Here is a 22,950-nt window from a genome sequence, read left to right as displayed (position 1 = left end):
CAATGTAATGAAACAAGTTATATGAATTGTTGAATGTGAAACTGATGATGTGCCCTGTAAACTTTCACTCAATCCACAATAAAAACCTTAAATAAAAAAAAAAAAAAAGAAATGAGAGGAGAAATTACATTCCCCCTCAACTTCAAATGACTGAAAAGTCAAAAGATTATGGTCCTCAACACAAAGGATTGCAGTGAAAGGATTCCTAAGTAAAAAAATAATTTCGCCTAAAGCATACTACAGCAGGATGGTGAGCCATCATAATAGAGTAATAGGGAAGTGCTGAAAATTGGGTAACAGAAAAGCAAACTACTAGGCAAGGACAATAGCTCACAAGAGCCTGAATGGGCACCATGGAGGAATGAGATGAAAAAGGCATTCCACAGTGACTTTACCACTCAACAGTACCTGTCAGACCTGGGACAAGAAGTTACAAATCTAGAGGTTTCAGGTTTTTTCTCTGAGACAGAAACAGTGCATTGCTGTTGAGTCAATTCCAACTCAAAGGATAAGGGACTTCTTAACCACAGGATAACCACACACAAAAACATTTCCATTGTTGTTGTCACACTAAAATATACAGTCTAAATTAGAACACAGATAAAAGGGAGGGCATCTACATTCAGATGTTTAACAGACATGCAAAAACCAGTGCTTCCAAACCAAACTCTTGATGCTCTCACATAATTGTGCTCCTTTTACAGTCTTCTCTAACTTGCTAATACATGCTGTGGAGTCAGTTCTGACTCATAGTGACCCTTTACACAACAAAACAAAATACTGCCCTGCCCTGGACCATTCTCATAATTGTTATGTTTGAGCCTAATGTTGTTGCCACTGTGTCAATCTATCTCATTGGGTGTCTTCTTTTTAACTGACTCTCCACTTTCCCAAGCATGATATCCTTCTCTAAAGACTGGTCCTTCCTGATAACATGTACAAAGTACAGGACACAAACAATCTCACCTTTTTGGCTGTGCTTCTTCCAAAAGACAGGTTTGTTCTTCTGGCAATCTATGATACTTTTCAATATTCTCTCTCAACACCGTAATTCAAATATATCAGTTCTTCTATGGTCTCCTTATTCATTTCCAATTTCCACATGCATGAGGTGACTGAAAACACTATGGCTTGATCAGGTACACCTCATTCCTCAAACTGACATCTTTGCTCTTTAACACTTTTTTAAAAATGTCTTTTGCAGCAGATTTGCCTAATGCAATACATTTGATTTCTTGACTGCTGCTTCCTTGAGATTGTGGATCTAAGAAAAATGAAGTCTCTGGTTACTTTAATCTTTTTTTCCATTTGTCATGATGTTAACATTTATAGGTCCAGTAGTAAAGATTTTTGTTTTCTTTACATTGAGGTACAAGCCATACTGAATGAACGCTGTCATCTTGGATCTTCATTAGTATCTTAAATCCTCTTGGCTTTCAGCAAGCAAATCACAGGTTTTAATGAGTGTTCCTCCAGTGCTATTTCATGTAATCCAGCTTCTCAAATTATTTGCTCAGCATACAAATTGAGTAACTATGGTGCACACTTTTCCTGATTTTACCTTATCTTCTTTTCTGTTTGAATGACTGCCTCTTGTTCAAAGCACAGTTTCTTCAAGAGCACAATTAAGTGTTCCGGAATAACAATTCTTTGCAATGTTGTATGTTATGATCCACACAATTGAATGCCTTTGCATAGTCAATAAAGTACAAGTAAACATCTTTCTTTGAGTCATCCCTAACTCTTCTCTCCACCAATCTATCTGTAAATAAAGACTCTAGCTCTACCTTCAAAATGCACATACCTAGAAGCCTGGATTGTTAAAAACATTGGCATTCAAAACCAGTAGTCACTGCTTGGGAGAAAGAAGAAACTGTCTGCTTCCATAAAGATTTAGCCTCAGAAACCCTATATTGTGAGTGAGAATGGACTCGATGGTAACGTGTTTGGGTTTTACTAAAATCTAATGACATAAGGTCACTAGGGGTCAGAACCTACTCGATGGCACTTAACAACAACAACAAATGACATGTTCGCTGCACTAAGAAACTCCAATGTATCTATCTTGGTCCAAGGAAGTATCTGTTTCATCTGGATATTTAAGTCTCTTAATTAGGCTTCTGTGTCCACCTCTGCTCTCCTATAATTTATCTCCAACGTGTTGCCAGCGTGATCTCAAAGCCAATTTTACTCAGGGTGAAAATTACTCTTTGAGGCCCCACATGATCTGCCCTTGTTTTCCCTTTGATCTCTACTCACTTCAAACCACTTCGGATGAAGGACTTTGGTATTTTAAAAAATATGACATCCAAATCTTTAGTGGTCCATCCCATCAACACATTGTGAGGTACCCTCAACTCACTCATCACTTTACCAGTCACTCACAAAATCCTGCAAGTGTTCAACCTTGTATACTCCCCACAACAAATATTCCAAACAGCCAACACTTTTTTGAAGCTGCCCTTCCTTTTTATTGGATTTTATATTGTAAAACATGTCTTCTTGAGACTAGCAAATAGTTTCTGTTACCTAGATCCTAGTGTTGGCACCATTGGTTAATGTGCTGGACTATAAAGTCAGAAGTTCAAGCTCACCAGCCGCTCCTCTGAAACCTTATACAGGGTAGCTATGAATTGGAACCGACTCAAAGGCACTTAATAACAACAACCTAGATCCTTGGAGCTGACCTGGTTCTCCAATATTCCTATAAATCCTGTGGGGCACTGATATCCTTTCAATGGTGGTGGTGGCAGCGTGCCATGGAGTCAGTTTCGACTCAGCGACTCTGTACAGGGTTTCCAAGGCTATAAATCTTTATGGGAGCAGAAAGCCTCATCTTTCTCTGGTGGAACAACTGGTAGTTTCGAACTACTGACCTTGAGGTTTGCAGGCTGATTCTTAACCACTATGCAATCCTCTCAATATAATACTTTTATTAATCAAAATCCATTTGTCAAGTCCACCCTAGATACCAATAGCACACTCTTCCTATCACTTGTTGTTGGTAAGTACTGTTGAGACTGTTCAGACTCAACCATCCCAGAGAAGAGTTTCTGAGAAGTGATTGATGGGTTTGAACCACAAACCTTGCAGTTAGCAGTCTAGTAGTTACCCTATGCTACACCAGGACTCAATGAGATCACTCTCATTTCCTTTCATACATTTGCTCTAACTTTTCTTTAGAACTTCCACTCTTTGTGGAAAAAACAAAACAAAACAACTCTTCTAGAGAAGGCTCTGAAACATTTTCTGGGTTTGTGTAGTGCCAAGTATCAGGGTAATTTCTCTTTCATAGACTTTTCCTGTTTCATTTCTGTTAAAATGTAACTATTCCTCCCCTCCCCACCCACACATAGTCCCTGTCCTAGTTTCAGATCAGTTCCAAATATACAACGTGTCTTTATAACAATGCAAGAGATGCTTGGGATACATACTAAATAATTAGGCATGAAACAGGTTTGGCATTCACTTAAAACATTTTTTATCAATCTTATAAAAATATACGTTCATACTTTAGTAATATATTAGCTTCTCAAGTTCCTATATCTGCAGAATGCTGTTTCAATCTTGCTATGTCACCATACTTGTACCTCCAGGTCCACCGTGAGCATTCGCTCAGTTCCTAGATATATTTTTGCCTTCTTTGGCAGTCATCTTCCAAGTCCTTCGTTTTCAGAATACCAAAGGCACATTTACTCCATTGATTCAGTTACCCATTATTTCCTAAAGAAAAAAGTGGCCATACCCCAAATCTATATGATACTGGTGACATGCAGTCTTTTCTCCTTTCAAAAGAATAGTCAGGTGAGGCAGATAGCTCATTTGTGCTATTTCCACAAATTGTCACTGAGTGTTTACTTTATACCAGATTCAGACAAAAAATTCTTGTCTTTATGGAGTTTACATTCCAGTAAAGCAAGGTAAGCAAGAAATCAACTAAGTATGTATTCTGGCAGATTGATGATGAGTGCTATGGAAGAAACTAAAGCAAGCAAGTAGCACCAGGAGCAAACCAGATGGTCTGGGAGGCTTCTCTGACACTGCCACAGGTCACATTCACTGACCATGTCTATTACTGGAAGGTAATATGTTCTCACTATTCCCTGTTAAAAGGAGCTCTGGTAGCGTAGTGGTTACGAATCGGGCTGCGAACCTTAAGGTCAGCGGTTCGAAACTACCAGCCGCTCCGCGGGAGAAAGATGAGGCTTTCTACTCCCGTAAAGATTTACACCCTCGGAAACCCTGTACAGGGTCGCTATGGGTCGGACCCGACTCGATGGCACTTAACAACAACAACAACAATTCCCTGTTAAAGTGTATTAAGCTGTATTCCAGACCACTTGGCACAGTGATTGGCTGCCAATTGAAAAGTCCACAAGTCGAACCAAACCAGTCACTCCCAGGAAGAAAGATGTGGAAGTATTCTGGGGCAATTTTATGCTGCAGTGCTAACTCACTAGCGACTCCTTGGAAATCCTATACAGGGTTGCTATGAGTTGGAACCTACTCCACAGCACTGAACAGCAACAGATATGAGCACTGGGCAGCAAGGTCAGTTTGAACCACAAGGTCGTCTGTTCAAACCCTCCAGCCTCTCCTAAACCCTAACATATGGTCACTATGAGTCAGAACCCACTGGGCAGCATTTAACAGCGTTAGGTAGCTCACTATGAGTCAGAATCAATTCCAAGGCAATGTTTATGAGTTTATATTGGCATCTTCATTGCCAATCTATAAAACTAAACTTGATATAGGTAATTTCAAGAGTTCATTAAACTCAACTGTCTTCTTTGGTCTCATGTGACTTGTCTTTAGACTTATGAATAACCATTTTTCTTAGGCGATAATAGCCTAACATTAGCCAAGAATATGAATTTGATCATCTTCAAATACCAGGGACAAATGACTTTTTAAATATAAAACTGAAAACTGATTTGTTATAGAAATTCACCTCCAAAAAAAAAAAAAAAACCAACCTCATTACTATCCACCACACAGCTGTTAGAAAAGTCATACAAACTTAAAACTAATTTTAAGACTCAATTCCAAATATGTGAGTGTTGTCTCATTTTATGAAATAAGCTATTTCCTCTGCTATTCATCTTTTAAGAGTCCTTTCTCAATAGACTTCTACAAGAGAATTAAAGTCTACACCCTAAGAGGTAAGGCACACATCCATTGAATGAATTACCATATTTTCTCACATATAATGTGCCCACTGAAACAATGGCACACATATAACAACATGCATAGCAGTGGTGCACAGGATATAAACTCATGCGGAGCTGAGATTTGCAAAATCCATCTAACACTTGTATTGTTATTATTTACACATATTATCTACATAAAAATATGGTAACCTCTCCAATGCAGCAGTACCTATGCATCAACATCCTTCAAATAATTTTCTGTGGGGCAGAATTTTCCCTTGGAACTGAATATGAGAAAAGCTAGAGGACATCGGATATAAATAATAAATTTAAAACAGACAAAAACTTTTTTCAACATAAGATAACTCAGAATTATTATATGCCATTTTAAAAGAAACTTTCTAGTTAGTGATAATATGAAGAAATTGTATATTAATAAATACAGTCATAAATTACCAAATAAAGAAAGTTAGTTTGCTTATTCAATGCTATATATGAAAATACTTGCTGAAGCAGAGAAATATTGATTTTATTCCCTGGTAACGTAGTGAACTACGAGATAGGCTGCTAACAAAAAGGTTAGTGGATCGAATCTACCAGTCGTTTCACAGGAGAAAGATGAGGCTTTCTGTTCCCGTAAATATTCACAGCCTTGGAAACCCTATACAGGGTGGCTTATGACTCGGAACCGACTCCACAACACACAACCACCACCACCATATAATCTATGGCAAAGAACAATCTCAAGAGTTAAGATTTGGTTTACCATGCAAGTATATCATTTATCTAAGTCTCTTCTGTAATCAGTTAAAGGTAACCATTAACTTATAGATAAGTATCAGAGAAGAGACAAGGGTCGTAACCAAGCGCTTTGTATTGTTCAGTTTACAACTTGAAACAAGCTCCTTCACTTAGCCTGTGTCTGGAGACAAATTTGGAGAAGCCAAGAGCAGTAACAAACTGCCAACATTACTGAGTCATGTTTCTGACTAAAACCGCGTTATGAAATGGAAACGATGACACGTCCTAAGATTTATTACCCCAGATGCTGACTCCCTGAATTTATGGGTTCTAGGCTTATGCAAAACAAAAAAACCAAAAACCCACAACGAAAATACTGTTTTGTAAGAATGATGGGACCAAGCGGCTCCAGAACGAACTTGCGAAAGCTGGGAACTCTGGCTATTTACATAAAACAAATCTGAACTCTGCAAACTGGCACACCCTCTAATGCACCAGAGCGGAATGCCGAGGTGGGGTGAGCTCAGAACAATAACAAGGTTTACATTTCATGAAGACAGTTAGCCCTTAAGTCCACACAGCACCAGCCGGCCTCGATGAACGGAAGCGTCCTGCTCCGGGTGGAAGCGAGCACACACCACTTACAGGCTCCTACCACACGACGCACCTGGCCCACTCCAGGTGCTCTCCCGCTGCCGCGCACGGCTGCCCGAGGGGGGCCCCCGCCGCCCCCATGCGGCTCCTGGAGTCAGCTCTGGGAGAACCCAGCCAGGGCCGAAGGTGCCGCAGGCGACGGGTACTGGGCTCCATGACCTGTGTCCCGACCCGAGCCGGCAGGGGCTACGGGGAAGCGGGAGTCCCCTTCGCCTCCCACCGCCGGGGCTCTCACAAACCTGGAGAGGTGCTTCAGGATCTGCTTCTTGATGATCCCAGCCATGGTGCCCGGGCGTCAGGCGCCACGCTCTCTCTCTGTTGCTTACTGCCTCCTTCCTTCGTAGCCGTCTTCTCTTTATCCGGGTTAGCCGGGCCGGAGGAGAGGCGCCTGAGCGCTCACGCCCGGGAGAGTCCTGAGGCCCCGGCTGAGGCCACAGCAGCCGCCGCCGCAGCTGCCGCCGAAGACCCAGAGCATCGCGTTCAAGCTGCCGTCGCCGCCGCCAGCGCCATCTTGGCTGCAGCATCACCTAAGAGACCTGGGGGAGGGCGTGAGGGAGGGGGCGGGGCGAACGCAGGCTCCGGGCGGAGAGGGGCGGGGCTAAACAAACAGAGCCACGGGTTGAGCCCAGGGTCCGGGCGGGGCGGAGCGAACTAGGCGGGTACGTGGCGGGGAGGGGTAAGAGCAGCTTCCGGACAGGGCGGGGTGAGCGTATACGCCCGGCAGAGCTAGACCTAGTGGGGCGAGGCGAAAGAGGATGGGCGGGGCAAGCGCAGGCTCGGAGAGTAGCTAGCCCAGGATGAGCGGGGTAAACAGGCTGGTAAGAGGCTGGGCTAGTGGAGTTGTCAGTTCCCTGCGGACTCGCGTGGTTGGAAACAGTGTTGCGCGTTGGCTATTTCGGCCAATGTGTTCCCCTGCTTTGACACGTCTTAGTGCTTTAACTTCCAATGCAACAACCTCCCTGGTTTTTCGTTCCCCCTCTCCAACTTCTACAGTCTTGGGGTGGCGCTATAGGATAATCATTCGATCATAAGGTGGGTTTGACCAGCAACGTAGGTGGTTCAAATTTACCAGTCGCTCTACACAGGGTCGCTGTGAGTCGCAACAGACTCGACGACACATAGCAGCAACAACCTCAATTTCTGGTCTGGTTCCTGTGTCCGTCACAGGATGTTCTTCACACATCCTGTTTGAAATTTTCATTTCCTAAGAATTTGTCTTTTCCACTGACTGCTGTTTTGTTTTTGCTCTTTGCCTACTTCGCTTTCTTCGTATTCAATCCTTTTTCTTCCCCTTTGCTAAAATATCTACCTTTCCCTAATTAAATGTTACAATTTAACGTTTCCTCCTGTTACTTCAGCCCGAAGGGAAATGAAATTTGACATGTCTTGATAGAATCTTGTTATTTTTAATTGCCTTTGAGTCTGTTCTGACTCACCGACACACTTACGTGCAAAGTAGAAAGGCTCCAGAAGGTTTTCAAGGCTGTGACGTTTTAGAAGCAGATCTTCAGTACCATCAAGTCAGTTCTGACAAAAAGCAACCCTGTGGAGGATTTCCAAGGAGCAGCTAGTAGGTTTCAACTGCCGACCTTGCGTTCAGCAATTCAGTACTTAACCTATATAGCCACGTCAGACTAGTTGTTGTTAAGTGCTGTCGAGCTGATTCCGACTCATAGTGACCCTGTATAGCGTTTCCGAGAAGCAGCTGGTGGGCTTGAACTACCGACCTTGTTCACAGTCCAGTGCTGATCCTACAGTGCCACACCAGGAATCCCCACCAGACTAGTAGTGAGCCTTAACCTTTTGAGCCACACAGGGCCTCCAACACGAGAATGTGTTTTTGTTGTTAGGTGCCTGTGGTGTCAGTTGCAACTCTTAGGGACCCTATATGTACACCAGAACAAAACCAAAAAACATCCACACAATTATTGCTATGTTTGAGCCCATTGTTACAGCTACTGTGCCAATCTATCTTGTTGAGGACCTTGACGATTAAAAATTCTATGACTTGAGTCAGGTGCACATTAGTCCTCAAAGTGACATCTTTGCTTAATATATCCTAGTTAGAGGCAAACCTAGGATTTAGTCCCGGAGTTTGGTTCCACAGGTTGCATTCTTAACCTCTATCTCTGTGATTTGAATAACAGGAACTACCTCATGGGGAGAAAGACCTAGATATTTACTCCCATAAAGATTAAAGGCTAGAAAACCCTATGGCGCAATGAGTCAGAAACGACTCTATGTCACCTAATAGCAACAACCTGTTTTACAGAAATTAGTAATGTAAAACTCTTAAAATCGCATACTTGCACGCAGTAAATTAAGTGTTTTAACCATTATCGTGACCCAAGGAGGTGGTGGTTGTTAAGTACTGTTCAGTCGATTCCTACTCACAGCAACTCTATAGAGTTTTCGAGAAGTTGGTGGGTTTGCAATGCCCATTTTACGGTTCGCAATCCAGTGCTAATCCTACACAGCCTCCATTTTGTGATAGAGTCAGGACTGAATCCTCTTTAACAATTTGTGCTGCTGCAGGATAATGTGCTGGATTGCAAGGTCAGCAGTTCAAACCCACCAGCCACTCCTCAGGAACCCTCTACAGGATCTATATGAGTCGGAACTGACTCGAAGGCACTTAACAACAAAAGGTGCACATAGGATGGCCATCTAATTCCAGAAAGGGGAATGAGCAAGAAGCGTTTCAGATGTCTAGGTGCCCTCTTAAATGTGAAAGACACTTGAACTTGATCCTGAAGAACAGCTAGGTATAATCCAGGAAAAAGAGTGGGAGTGGAAGCGTAAGGAAGAAAGCAGGACAGATTTACGGAAAAATGCATATATAATTCAGGGTGATTTTATCCTTCAGTTGGATAGGGAGTGCCAGGGAATGAGACCTCATTACAATTTCACAATGCGTAAGGTCAGCGGTTCGAAACTACCAGCCGCTCCGCGGGAGAAAGATGAGGCTTTCTACTCCCGTAAAGATTTACACCCTCGGAAACCCTGCACAGGGTCGCTATGGGTCGGACCCGACTCGATGGCACTCAACAACAACAACAATGGTTTTGCAATTTATTCGCCAAGAAATGTCACTCTCTAAACAATACAATTTGAAGGCCAAAAGAAAAAGCTAAAAAAACCTGATTCCCTACAAGGGTTAGGGAGTTCTGGTGTGGCACTGTAGAATAATTCACTGGACCACAAGGTCTGCAAAATCGGCAGTTCAAATTCACCAGCTGCTCCTTGGAAACCGTATACAGCGTCGCTATGAGTCACTGACGCGAATGCACTTAACAACAAGAAAGGGTTAGAAGAAACGTGCATCAGCAAATCAATCTACGAAGTAAAGGACAAACACGCATTTGGGCGAGAAAGCACTTGTCCGTTTCCTCTTTTGTTGGCTCTCTGTAGCACGTAAACAGGCAAGGCTTGGAAGCACACCAGGACCCTTGCAACACGCAAGGAAAACACTGACTTCCGGCGTCCTGCGTTGCTAAGGAGACCGGAAATGGCGTCCTAACGGCCCGCCCCAGGAAACCACAGAAAGACTGAACAAGGGTGAGCGAAGGGCCTGAACCGGAAATCGGTCGCGGCGGCCGTGTGGCTTATGCTAAAATGACAACCTTAGTGCTGGATAACGGAGCCTACAACGCCAAAATCGGTTACAGCCATGAAAATGTCTCGTAAGTGTTCGTTTTCACCGAGGGGCAAGACAGATACGCCTGGTAGTTTCACACTCCAGGTTTCATTTTGGGACAACAATGAACTGCAGACGCTCCCGCGCGGCCCTCACCTGAGCTAGAGGGATGATCTAAACTGGAATTGATTTTGGTTTTAAGTTTGGGCTGCAGGGTCCCGGAAGGGGGATGTGTGGTTCTGTTTTTAGTAAATAGCCTAAGAAAGCTTTTCTTGACAGTGGTCTGTAAACAAAGCTCATGTGTCCTATGAAATTGTGGACTGCATATTGAATGTATGTATATTCATTATCTTGGGGACGTGATTCTAGTTATCATCAAACAGTCTAGATCATCAAACAATCCGTAACCAAAAAAGTCAAATCATTTTCTTGAAGGTTCTGTACGTAGTCCCTTGGAAGTGCCCAATATGTTCATATGGTCAATTAAACAGTGAATATTCATAAAAGTATAAAACAATAAGAAAATTTAAGGATACTCTTTTTCTTTATTAGTCGCAAAGAACGTTCTGGTTTTTGTTTTTTCCTTTTTCTTCCTCTTTTTTTTTTTCACGGAGGCAGCCAAACTGTTTAGGAATGTAGTTTGGTACAGCCTTTCTGGAAACTATTTTGTCAGTCTTTATCATTGTTTATGTGATGCTGTGGGTTAATGCACTAGACTGCAAAGTCGGTTTGAACTGCCAGGTCGGCAGTTCAAGCTCACCAACCACTCCTTGGAAACCCTGTGTAGGGTCGCTATGAGTCAGAACCAACTCGACGGCACTTAACAACAACCACCAATACCAGTGGAGTCCTTGTGTGGCTCTTGTAGGTTAATGCGCTGGACTGCAAAGCCGTTTTGAACCGATGGTTCGAGCTCAACAGCTACTCCTTGGAAACCCTATACAGGGTCGCTGTGGGTCAGAACCGACTCAACGGCACTTAACAACAACAACAACAATCATTGTTTATATGTTTTGACGCAGGGATTCTATTTATCAGTTACCTAAGATATTAGTTACTGTATTTTTAAGCATATAACATACACCTTGTACATTTCTGTGCCATCCACTCTCAGCTGCTTCATGGGAGAAAGATGAGTCGAAACCAACTTTACAGGACTTAACAACAACACATTATTTATGTACCTTGTAGCATCTTGCTTGTCAAAAGCATTAATTTCATGGAAGTTAATTTTATGGCGATATTTTTGAATGTGTGATTCTTTAACCATAATGGTAGAAAGAATTTCCATAATGAGAGCCAGCAAGCCCAGCACCTTTATTTGGGTCCAGGCTCTCAGTTATGTTGTAGTGGAAACAGTAACCAACAACCAATCAGTTGCATTGAAGTTGCTATCATGACTCACCTGTAATGATTTCTTGAGGATCATTTGAGAGAGACAAAGGGTCTAGCACAGAGCCTGCTATGAACTTGTATGCTGTTGAGTCAGTTTCAACTCATAGTGGTTTCTGAGGCTGCAGAACTTACGGTAGCAGAAAGCCTCATCTTTTTTGCTGCTGAGCAGATCGTGCATCCAAATTGCTGACCTTGTGGTTAGCAGTCCAGTGTTCAACCCACTGTGCCACCAGTGCCCTTTTGGTATAAGTTTATTATTGTTGTTAAGTGCTGTTGAGTCTGGTCCAACTCATAACGACCCTCTCTAGGGTTTCCGAGGAGCAGCTGGTGGGTTTGAGCCACCGACTTTGTGCTTAGCAGTGCAGTTGTTTATCCTAGAGTGCCACACCAGGACTCCAAGAACCTTAAGGGGGAGAAAAAAAGGCATTTTTTATTATTTGAAGACAAATGAGAAACAGTGGTTTCCGATATACTATTTTTGGTGTCGATAACTTTATTATATTGTATTTTCAGGAATCACGTTTTTTGGGAATAATTGTTTTATTTGTTTCTTTGTTTGTAGGGTTATACCTAACTGCCAGTTTAGGTCAAAAACAGCACGTCTCAAAACCTTTACTGCCAACCAGATAGATGAAATAAAAGATCCTTCTGGACTCTTTTACATTCTTCCCTTTCAGAAGGTAATCCAATTGCATGTCATTTCTAGCATTATAGATCTACGTTTAAAGATACATGAAAGATGGATCTATGTGTATAAAGATGTCTACATGAGAATATTTTTAGATCTGTAAGAAAAGGTGATTTAAATTTTAATTAAGGTCTCCGTAAAACTAAAAATTGAAATGAATTTGCCTCGGTAAAAATAAAGACTATCAGTTAGTTACTGATTGCAGGTATTGAATACTACTTGTTTATATAAAAAGTCAAATGAGATGAATGTATTAATGTAAATAAAAATTAAAAACAAAACAAAGCAGTGTAAAGAGACCTCTATATATTGGTCTTTCTTTTTAACCCCTGAAAGTTTGGTTATTAATTTGTAATATATTTGAAATTTTAAAGGAGAAAGGCATACCAATATGATTGTGTGGAATTCATACAATGTTAGACTGGAGAAAGTACACAGAGATAGAAGTTGATCATTTGCAATGTATTAATCTGGTATTTTAAAAATTAAGTATTCTTGGTAATTAGTCTTTTTCTTTTTCTTTTTTTTAGGGCTACTTGGTAAACTGGGACGTTCAAAGACAAGTTTGGGATTATCTTTTTGGAAAAGAAATGTATCAGGTAACAGATTAGAGTATGTATTCAAAATCTATTTCCATGTTTTATTCAAATGAGAATTGAGAACGTACATTTTAAAACATAAAGGTTTATTTCTAATAGATATTTAACTTACTTGCTATAATTTACCGTGGCTAGCTCTGATTTTTCTAAAGGTTAAGTAAATGTAAATCAAGCCCACTGCCGTGGAGTTGATTCCAATTCACAGCAACCCTATATAGGACTTCTGAGTCTGTCAATATTTATAGGACCAGACAAATTCGTCTTTCTCTCTTGGACAGCTAGTGGGTTTGAACTGCTGACATTGCAGTTAGCCTCCCTGCTCCTAACCTACGGCACTACCAGGGCTCCTTAAATAAATACAAAACACCCACTATCATCAAGTTGATTTCTCCTCATACTAGTGCTGTATAAAATTTATGAGGCTCTAAATCTTTTGTTTTTGTTAAGTACTGTCAAGTCGGTTCTGACTCATAGCTACCCTGTATAGGGTTTCCAAGTTGTGGCTGATGAGTGTGAACTGCTGACCTTGTGGTTCAATGCTTATCCTACAGCGCCACACTAAGACTCTTTTGTTTATTTTGTTTTAAAGCTTTTATTGTGAATTGAGTGATAGTTTATGTGGGAGAATATCGGTTTTCCACTCAACTAATCGTATTTTGTTTCGTTGCAATGACTGCAATCCACTCCATGCACTATCAGTTAACAGTATTTGCCTCTATTCCCTGTTTTATTTTTTGGGGTTTTTTTTTTAATGTACACAGAAACACACAGGAATATATAATCATTTAAACAACAAAAGGGCACATTTTGCAAGCCAGCCTCCTGCCCGCCAGCACATAGCCTTTCTCTTTCCTTGAATGTAGAGTTCTCAGCTGTGCTTTCTCTCCATGTCATCACCTCTGCCTCCTTCTCTGGTGTCACTGCTTCTCTGGATAGGGTCCCATGTTCCACTCATGCTCTTCCTTCTTGATGGCCCTAGGGTCTTTTGTTCCTGGAATATAAGATTAACTACTTCCCCCTTTTTGTTAACTATCTTCTACCTTTATAGTTAAGACAATTGCAATTAGTCATGATAATAATTATTATTGAATCAAAAGAATCCTATCCCCAACTCCTTTCAACAGACCCATCTAGACAAGATGAAAACTATTCTTTGGGATCCTACTGCACACTCCGAAACTAAACTTCCTCTTGAAAAATTGTAAACCAGCCACTTCATTTTAGGTAGCCCCCTCCCCAGCATTTTAGGTAGCCAATGTCTAAGTTCACACTAGGAATCTTAATCTTTATGGGCACAGAAAGCCTAATCATTCTCCCACAGAGCAGCTGGTGGGTTTGAACTTCTGACTTTATTAGCAGTTAGCAGTACAATGCTTATCCTCTGGTACTACCAGGACTCGTTGAATAAAATCTATATACAACTCAAGATTAAAATTGCATTTTAGATTTCTAATACTATAATTAGTCCAATTCACTATCTCATTTTTATTTTCATAACAAAATATTTTGACTGTATCTGGACATATGAATATGACAAAATGAGAATTTTTTGCGTGTATTATCTAGCATGACTTTTGATATACCAAGAAGAATGTTTTAATGCTTCTTAAGAGGCCTGAGACAGAATTATATAAATTAAATTTCTAAAGCTGCTCCCGTGTTTCCTTTTATAACCAACAGTCCCAATGCATGTAGTTATGTTATTTATTACTTGTGCACAGTGAACAGTACCATTTATGAATGCTGCTATTACGAGAGAGAACGTTGCATGATAGGCAGGTGAATGGACTCTGTAAGGAGACTCCTTGCATCCAAATCCTAGCTGTGTTACTAACTACCCAGGTGAACCTTGGTGACTTATGCAACCCTTTGTGTCTCGGTTTGCTCATCTGTTAAACAGAGATAATAGGAAGACCTATCTTACAAGATTATACTGAGGATTAAATAAATTTACTTGTTCATATATGTAAGACATGTTTTTATAATTATCATTAAAAGTTATGAAATAGATTTTTGACATTTTTTTTTTCTTATTTAGGTTGACTTTTTAGATACTAATATTATCATCACAGAACCATATTTTAACTTCACTTCAATTCAGGAATCAATGAATGAAATCCTATTTGAAGAATACCAGTTCCAAGCAGTATTAAGAGTAAATGGTAGGTTAAAGTTTTGATTAAAATTGAGTTACTTGGATGTGAATATGAATAGGGTAAAGAGATCCTTACAATCCTAGTCTACTTGGTGGCATTCTTTTAGATTTAAGGAACTAAAATATAAGATTTTAAGTTAGAAATTATCCAATCAAACCCGTCTCAGTGGACATTTTGATTAATGTGATGGTTCTGCTTAGTTAAATTACTAGCCATATGTTTCCAATCTCTGAAAGATTAGTATTGCTGAAATACCATGTAACTTTCTCGCTTTTTTTTGTAGCTGGGGCTCTCAGTGCACATAGATATTTTCGAGATAATCCTTCTGAGTTATGCTGTATCATTGTAGATAGTGGATATTCATTTACACATATTGTCCCTTATTGTAGAAGTAAAAAGAAAAAAGAAGCAATTATTCGGTGAGTTTCATTTAATTTTTATGTTATTTCTTAGGATATAACTGAGTTCAATGTGTGATAACTGAACCAGATTTGAACTCTCCTTCTTTAGGATAAATGTGGGAGGAAAGCTCTTAACGAATCATCTAAAGGAGATCATCTCTTACAGGTAAAGTTTATCTCAACTTGGTGTCTTCGGGAGGAGGGGCTGCTGACGATGTACCTTTCATTCTACCTCCAGGAGGCAATTTTCCATTGTATAATAAATACTTGTTGTTAAGTGCCGTTGAGTTGATTCCAACCCATAGTGACCCTGTACAGGGTTTCCAAGGAGCAACTGGTGAGTTTGAACCACCAACTTTGTGGTTCATACCGACTTTGTAGTCCAGCGCATTAACTAACCCACAGCACCAGTGATGTTCAAATTGAAAAGCTTTCGAACAAATTTTGACTCATAGCTACTCTGTGCATAACCGAACAAAACACTGCCCAGTCCTGCACCCTCCTCAAAATTGTTGTTGTACCTGGGCTCATTGCTGCTGCCATGCTGTCAGTTCATCATGTTGGGGGCCTACTTCTTTTTCGCTGACCTTCTACTTTACCAAGCTGGATGTCCTTCTCCAGGTCCAAAGTATGAGGGATGAAGTCTCACCATTCTGGCTTCTGAGGAACATTCTGACTGTATTTCTTCCAACAGAGATTTGTTTGTTCTTCTGGCAATCCTTGGTACTTTTAATATTCTCCTCCAACACCATGACTCAAAGGTAACAACTCTTCTCTGGTCTTCCTTATTCACTGTCCAACTTTCACATGCATATGAGGCTATTGAAAATGCATGACTTGGGTCAGACTCACTTTAGTCCTCAAACTAACATCTTTACTCTTGAGCACTTTAAAGAGGTTCTATGCAGCACATTTGTCTAATGCAGTATATCATTTGATTTGTTGAATGCTACTTCCATGAATGTTAATAGTGGATCCAAGCAAAATGAAGTCTTTGACAACTTCGATCTTTCCTCCATTTATCATGATGTTATTTATAGGTCCACTTGTGAGGATTTTTATTTCCTTTACACTGAGTTGCAACACTTAACCAAAGGTTGTAGTTTTTGATCTCCCTCAGTAAGTGTTTTAAGTCCTCTTTACTTTCAGCAAGGAAGATTGTGTCATCTGCTTATAGCAGGTTATTAATGAGTCTTCCTCCAATCCTGATGTCACATTCTTCGTCATAATATCCAGATTCTCAGATTATTTGCTCAGCATACAGATTGAATAAGTATGAAGAATACAACCCTAGGGCACACCTTTACTGATTATAAACCATTCAGTGTCACCTTGTTTAGTTTGAACTACTGCCTCTTTATCTATGTACAGGTTCCTCAGGAGCACAATTAAGTGTTATGGAATACCCATTCTCCAGTATGTCGTCCATAGCTTGTCATGATCCACATAGTTGAACTCCTTTGCACAGTCAGTAAAGCATGGGTAAATATCTTTCTGGTATTCTCTGCTTTCAGCCAAGATCCGTCTGGCATCAGCAATGATATTCCTTGTGCCATGTCCTCGTCTGAATCTAGTTTGAACCTCTGGCAGTTTCCTGTCAATGTACTGTTGTAGCCATACATCTAACATACGAAATGGTATTAATCATCAAAAAGAGTGTTCCAAATTCTATGTACTCATAATAAGTACAGAATATTTAAATGTGATTGAATTATGAACTTTATCATATAGCATTTCAGTAATGATTTGGGGAAATGGTATTAATGATATTAAATGCCTTAAGTAGATTCTGACTCATGTTGACCCGGTATAGGGTTCCAAGGTTGTCAATCTTTCTAGGAGCTAAAAGCCTTATCTTGCTCCTGTGGAGTAGCTGGTGGGTTTGAACTGCTCACCTTTTGGGTTATTGTCCAGTGCTTATCCTTCTGAGCTACCACATTTTCTAATTTATTAATAATACTTAAAAATTATAGAACTCGCATATGGGAAAATAAGCAGAAAATGTATGGGAAGATATCAGGGTCTAGTAGGAATGTAAATCTCCCCTTCTCTCTCTCACTTCAGTTCTGTTCCACAGAGAGAATAATATTTGAATTGTACCTTTCATTCTTGTATTTCTGTAAGTCATAATAATATGTTGGTATTTGTTCCTTGATTAGCCAATATTAGTTGATAGTCAACTAAAAGACAAAGAATTTAGTGCATTTAAGTCATCTCCCAGCCTTCTCTGCCTCCTAAAATTTGTTGTTCTATTTTGTTACGTTTAAATTTTGAAATCTCAGTCTCTTACCATATCATTTCTGAAGAGTATGGTGCTGTTAATTTCCCATTGATCATCCCTATGTTCTATGTGATTTCAAGAATGTTATAAAAATGGGTCGTATAGTGGGTACCCGTTCTTTTTGGAACTCTTTATTGTGATTGAATGAAGGTTTACAGAGCACATCATCATTTTTAAGTTCAGCAAATCATACGCTTTGTTTCCTCTCGGTGATTGCAATCCCTTCCACGTAACAGCAGTCTTCCCACTTTTTCTCAGTGGTTCTTATTTCTAGTTCACCCTCTCTCCCAACCCTTCTGAACTTTGTCCTTAGGTAAACATGTTGCCCTTTTTATCTTCAATGGCTGACCACTCCATGGTGAGCTTACCTTCCTAGTGTTGTCCCCACTATTTACCTATATACTACTTGGCTGAAAATTGGGTCACTAGGGTGGCTAAGAGTAAGTCTCCAGTTCCTCTAGTCTCTCTCTGACCAACAAACCTGGTCATTTTTATAATTTGAGTTTTGTTCTGCATATTCTCCCTTCAAATGTGATCCCTTTCAGAACATTTGGCAGTGGAAATCAGGCACCATCTATTTCTTTTGGTCTCAGAGTCATGAAGATTGATGTTCACATGTTCAGTAAGTCCACTGGATTCATTGATTCCAAGCGTCTTCGTTTGGCATCACTCCTCTTTCCTCTGCACAGGGAAAGACCAATAGCTGCATGATGAGATGGCCAATCGTGAGCTTTTAAGATCCTAGTCACTAGTGGTAGCATAGTGGTTACAAACAAGTTGGGCTGCTAATCTCACAGTCAGCAGTTTGAAACTACCAGAGGTTCTGTGGGAGAAAAATGAGGCTTTCTGCTCCCACAAGATTTACAGCCTTCAACACATAGGAACCGACTCCACAGCACACCACCACCACCGGTCACTACTCATTAAAGTGGCATATATAAAACATTTTGTGGACTTTGTTTCATAGATTTATCACTGGTTGACTTTTCAGAAGTAGATGCCCATGTCTTCCTTCCAGGACACCATGGAGTAGACTCAAACCTCCAATCTCTGAGTTAGCACGTGAGCACATTAACCATTTACACCACACATGAGCTCCCTACTGGTGGTAGTTATGTCCTGTCGAGTCAGTTCCAGTTCATAGTGATCCTGTATAGGGTTTCCAAGGAGTAACTGCAGGGTTTGAATCACCGACCTTGCAGTTAGCAGTCCAGTGTTTATCCTACAGTGCCACACCAGGAGTCATTGGTACCTTTTATTGAAATATAGTGGATATAAAGATGTTTGTTATTATAGAAATAAAAAGATAGAAACAATAATAATGTTTTTGATTTACTGAATCCAGGGAGTTTGTGAAACAAACACTACATATATGATAAAAAGAATTCTTACTGCTCTGATATGTAGGTGGTCTTACTACTGTTTTGGAGTTGAAAAGATTATATTCCAAAGAAGTAATATAACACTGAATAGTGTCTTAGCCTAGGTGTCTGTCTACAAAGCCCATATTTCTAAATGCACTCATATCTCCTTTCTGATTTTCGAGCATTTGTGTTTACTTGTTCTTTACTGGGTAAGCAAAGGCTTTTGACTGTGTGGATCATGACACACTAGGACTAAAACTGCGAAAAGTGGGTATTCCAGAACACTTAATTGTGCTCATGAGGTACCTGCACATAAACCAAGAGGCAGTTGTTTGAACAGAACAAGGGTATGGTTTAAAGTCAAGGTAGGTGTGCATTAAGTTTGTATTCTTTTACCATGCTTACTTAATCTGCATGCTGAGCAAATAATCCGAGAAGCTGGAGTATATAAAGAAGAATATGAGATCAGGATTGGTGGAAGAATTAAGAACAACCTGAGATATGCTGATGATACAGCCTTGCTTGCTGAAGCAAAAAGGACTTAACATGCTGATGAGGATGAGAGACTTCAGTATAACTTGCATCTGAACCTAAGAAAACAAAACCTTTCACAACTGGACCAATAAATAACATCATGATGAATGGAGAAAAGATAGAAGTTATCAAAGACTTCATTTTACTTGGATCCACAGTCAACAGTAATCAACAGTTAAATAAAATGACTATTGTATTGGACAGATATGCACAGACCTCTTTACAGTATTAAAGAGCAAAGATACTCAGTTGAAGGATCAAGGTGTGCCTGACCCAAGATGTAGTATTTTCAGTAACCTCATATGCATGTGAAAGTTGGGCAAGGAATAAGGAAGACTTTAGAAGAATTGTTGCATCTAAGTTCTATTGGAAAAGAATATTGTAAGTACCATGGACTGTCAGAAGAACAAACAAATCTGTGTTGGAAGAAATACAGTCAGAATGTTCCTTAGAAGCCAGGATTGCCAGACTTTCATCTCTCTTACTTTGAACATGCATGCCATCAGGAGGGTCCAGTCCCTGGAGAAGAACATTATGCCTGGTAAAGTGGAAGGTCAGCGAAAAAGGAAAAACCCCCAATGCGAAGGATTGGCACAGTGGCAGCAGCAGTGGGCTCAAGTGTAACAACAGTTGTGAGGATGGCACAGGACCAGGCAGTGTTTTGTTCTGTTGTGCACAGGGTTGTTATGAGTCGGAACCAATTCCACAGCATCTAACAACAGGTCTATCTAACTGAATATTACAAGGCAGTAAAAAAATCTTATTTCTAAAGAACATGAAATAGCACAAGAAAGTGTACATGAGATAATGTTTGGTTTAAAATGTAAAAATAAGCATGAGTATATAGTAAAATCGGAGTCCTGGTGTGGCACTGTGGGCTAATGCTTCAGACTGCAAAGTCATTTGCACTGCAAGGTTGGTGGTTCACTATCTGCTCCTTGGAAACCCTCTGAAGTGTCGCTATGGGTCGGAATCGACTCGATAGCACTTGACAACAACAACAACATGTAGTAAAATCAAAGTGGAAAAATATTTTTTTTAAAGTCAGCCTCCCATTTTTGCTTATTTCTTTAGACATCTTGATTTTCTCCAGTAAAGCTGTGTTTTCTTTGATTGACTTATCAAGTATTTATTAAACATTGCCTCTGTGCCAGGTACTCGGGAAAGAAAGTGAAAAAAGTTAAGGCATTTTGCAGAGATTCTGTTAAGAATGGTTAGGGGGTGGATAGTTTACTCTATAGTCAGATAAACTGAATTATTTTGAAAAGATATTTAACATGTCTGCATTCACTCTCTTTACTTGCAAACTAGACTACTTCCTGCCTCCAAAAAGACAATGTTGGATTACATAAGATAAAGTGAGAGCATTTCATAAAGTTTAAACTATTTTACACATGTAAGGGTTTAAATTCTTTTAAAAAATCAGACATCTAAAATTTTCATTTCAGAAAAAATACTTTTAATGTGAATTCCATTTTAATGTTTTCATATTTTACAATTTTTATTTCTGTGTAGGCAACTACATGTTATGGATGAAACGCATGTGATCAACCAAGTAAAAGAAGATGTATGTTATGTGTCTCAGGATTTTTATAGAGATATGGATATTGCAAAGTATGTATAATAATGAGAAACTGAGATTTGGAAAGTGAATTCTTGGGTGATGTTACATATAGTTAAAATGTTTCACGAATCTATTTTGTTTTCCAGGTTGAAAGGAGAAGAAAATACAGTAATGATAGACTATGTTTTGCCAGATTTCAGTACAATTAAAAAAGGCTTTTGTAAGGTAATTAAAAAATAATTAATGATATTTCTTCCAGTTACCACCTGAGTCAGATTTGAAAATCAGTTCACATTGAGCTGGGATTGGCAGGGTCTTGGGGAGTCGTTGCCAACTGCCTTCCTTCCTGGCAGTGGTTATCAAGTTGATCATTGTAATTTCTGCAAGTAATGTGCGTGTGTTGCAGCTTTCACAAACCCCATAACCTCTCACATCTTAGTTTCCTATGAGCACTATGCACGTTATAGATGTGCGTGCATCATTTATGTGGGGCATTATGTGTGAAACATAAAGCAATACATTCCTCACTAAACTTATTTCGCAAAAGAATTATTTGCTGAATGATAGCCCATGGTACAAATCTGGAGATAAATAGTATTGCTAAATATATTGTGGTTAACCTTTCTGTTTACTTATGAATTAATTTAAATCCAGATAGAAATTTATTTTCCTGTTGTGAAATCATTGACATTGGTGGACCACGGTGGAATTTTACTTGTGTTCAGTCTGACATGAGTTGATTGCAGTTGGGAAGGGTGAAATCCAATGTACTTTCAGTTTGTTAAGAAGCAGTTTATCTTGGCTGTCAATATAATTTCTCCTTATCAGTGGTCTGCTCAGATAAATGACGTTTGTTTGCATTTGTAGTTCCTGGTTGCACGGTGGTTAAAAATCTTCGGTCCGAAACATAAGCCCATTTGCACAAGGAGACATTATGAAAATAGTCACTGCAGTATATTTTAGAATGGTGAAAAATTAGGGACAGCCAAAATGTCCAGTAACTTTAAAATAAGAATGAATTGTAATGTGTTCCTATTATAACATACTGCGATGTTGTTATCATCGAGTCTCTTCTGACTCCTGGGCTCCTTTATGTTTGATAGAATAAAATGCTTCCGGGGCGTATGTATCATCCTGAAGGTCAGTTTGTTTGAGTCCATTGTTGCAGCTTTTGTGTCAGTGCCTCTCATTGAGGTTTCCCATGTGCCAGTTTGTCATACTGTGATTGCTTTTATGTCACTGTGGTGCTGAAAGCTATGCAACCTGTATATCAAATACCAGCAATCCCACCCATAGTAGATTGGCTTCAGTTAAGGTTCCAGGAGTCCTATTTTGGTGCTACAGAATGATGTGCTGGACTGACTGCATGGTCATTTTGAGCCACAAGGTCAGTGGTTCAAACCCACCAGCTGCTTCTAGGACCCCTATACAGGGTTGCTTTGAGTTGGAACCAACTCGACAACACCATTTAACAACAACAGCTTCACATGGGAAAAAAGGCCTGTCAATATGCTTCTGAAAATTGTTATTGTTGTTAGGTGCCATCGAGTCAGTACTGACTCATTGTTATCTTATGCACTGCAGAACGACACACTGTCCAATCCTGGGCCAACCTCACTATTGTTGCCACGCTTGAGTCCATCAATGCTGCCACTTGGCCAATCCATCTCAATGGGGTTCTTCCTCTTTTTCTCTGACCCTTCACTTTACCAAACATAATATCCTTCTCCAGCAACTGGTCCCTCCTGACAATATGTCCAAAGTATGAGAGATGAAGTTTGGCCAT

The 22,950-nt window shown here is 40.0% G+C and overlaps 2 protein-coding genes across 2 annotated transcripts in view; one reads left to right on the top strand and one right to left on the bottom strand.

The window, feature by feature from the left end:
- The window catches only part of UHRF1BP1L (UHRF1 binding protein 1-like), a 114,868-nt gene extending 107,795 nt beyond the window's left edge, over positions 1–7,073 (bottom strand). The window contains exon 1 of the mRNA XM_006871116.1: positions 6,785–7,073. Coding sequence (XP_006871178.1) covers positions 6,785–6,828 — 44 coding nt within the window. The 5' untranslated portion in view covers positions 6,829–7,073. The remainder of the gene's footprint in view (positions 1–6,784) is intronic.
- Positions 7,074–10,141: 3,068 nt separating this feature from the next.
- The window catches only part of ACTR6 (ARP6 actin-related protein 6 homolog (yeast)), a 35,930-nt gene continuing 23,121 nt past the window's right edge, over positions 10,142–22,950 (top strand). The window contains exons 1-8 of the mRNA XM_006871115.1: positions 10,142–10,228; positions 12,140–12,257; positions 12,796–12,864; positions 14,903–15,026; positions 15,304–15,439; positions 15,531–15,587; positions 21,116–21,214; positions 21,311–21,389. Coding sequence (XP_006871177.1) covers positions 10,161–10,228; positions 12,140–12,257; positions 12,796–12,864; positions 14,903–15,026; positions 15,304–15,439; positions 15,531–15,587; positions 21,116–21,214; positions 21,311–21,389 — 750 coding nt within the window. The 5' untranslated portion in view covers positions 10,142–10,160. The remainder of the gene's footprint in view (positions 10,229–12,139; positions 12,258–12,795; positions 12,865–14,902; positions 15,027–15,303; positions 15,440–15,530; positions 15,588–21,115; positions 21,215–21,310; positions 21,390–22,950) is intronic.

The sequence above is a fragment of the Chrysochloris asiatica genome, unplaced genomic scaffold (assembly GCF_000296735.1).
Source record: "Chrysochloris asiatica unplaced genomic scaffold, ChrAsi1.0 scaffold00160, whole genome shotgun sequence".
Lineage (NCBI taxonomy): Eukaryota > Metazoa > Chordata > Mammalia > Afrosoricida > Chrysochloridae > Chrysochloris > Chrysochloris asiatica.
The sequence above is the reverse complement of the archived record's forward strand: the minus strand, read 5'-3'. Positions and strand labels throughout refer to the sequence as shown.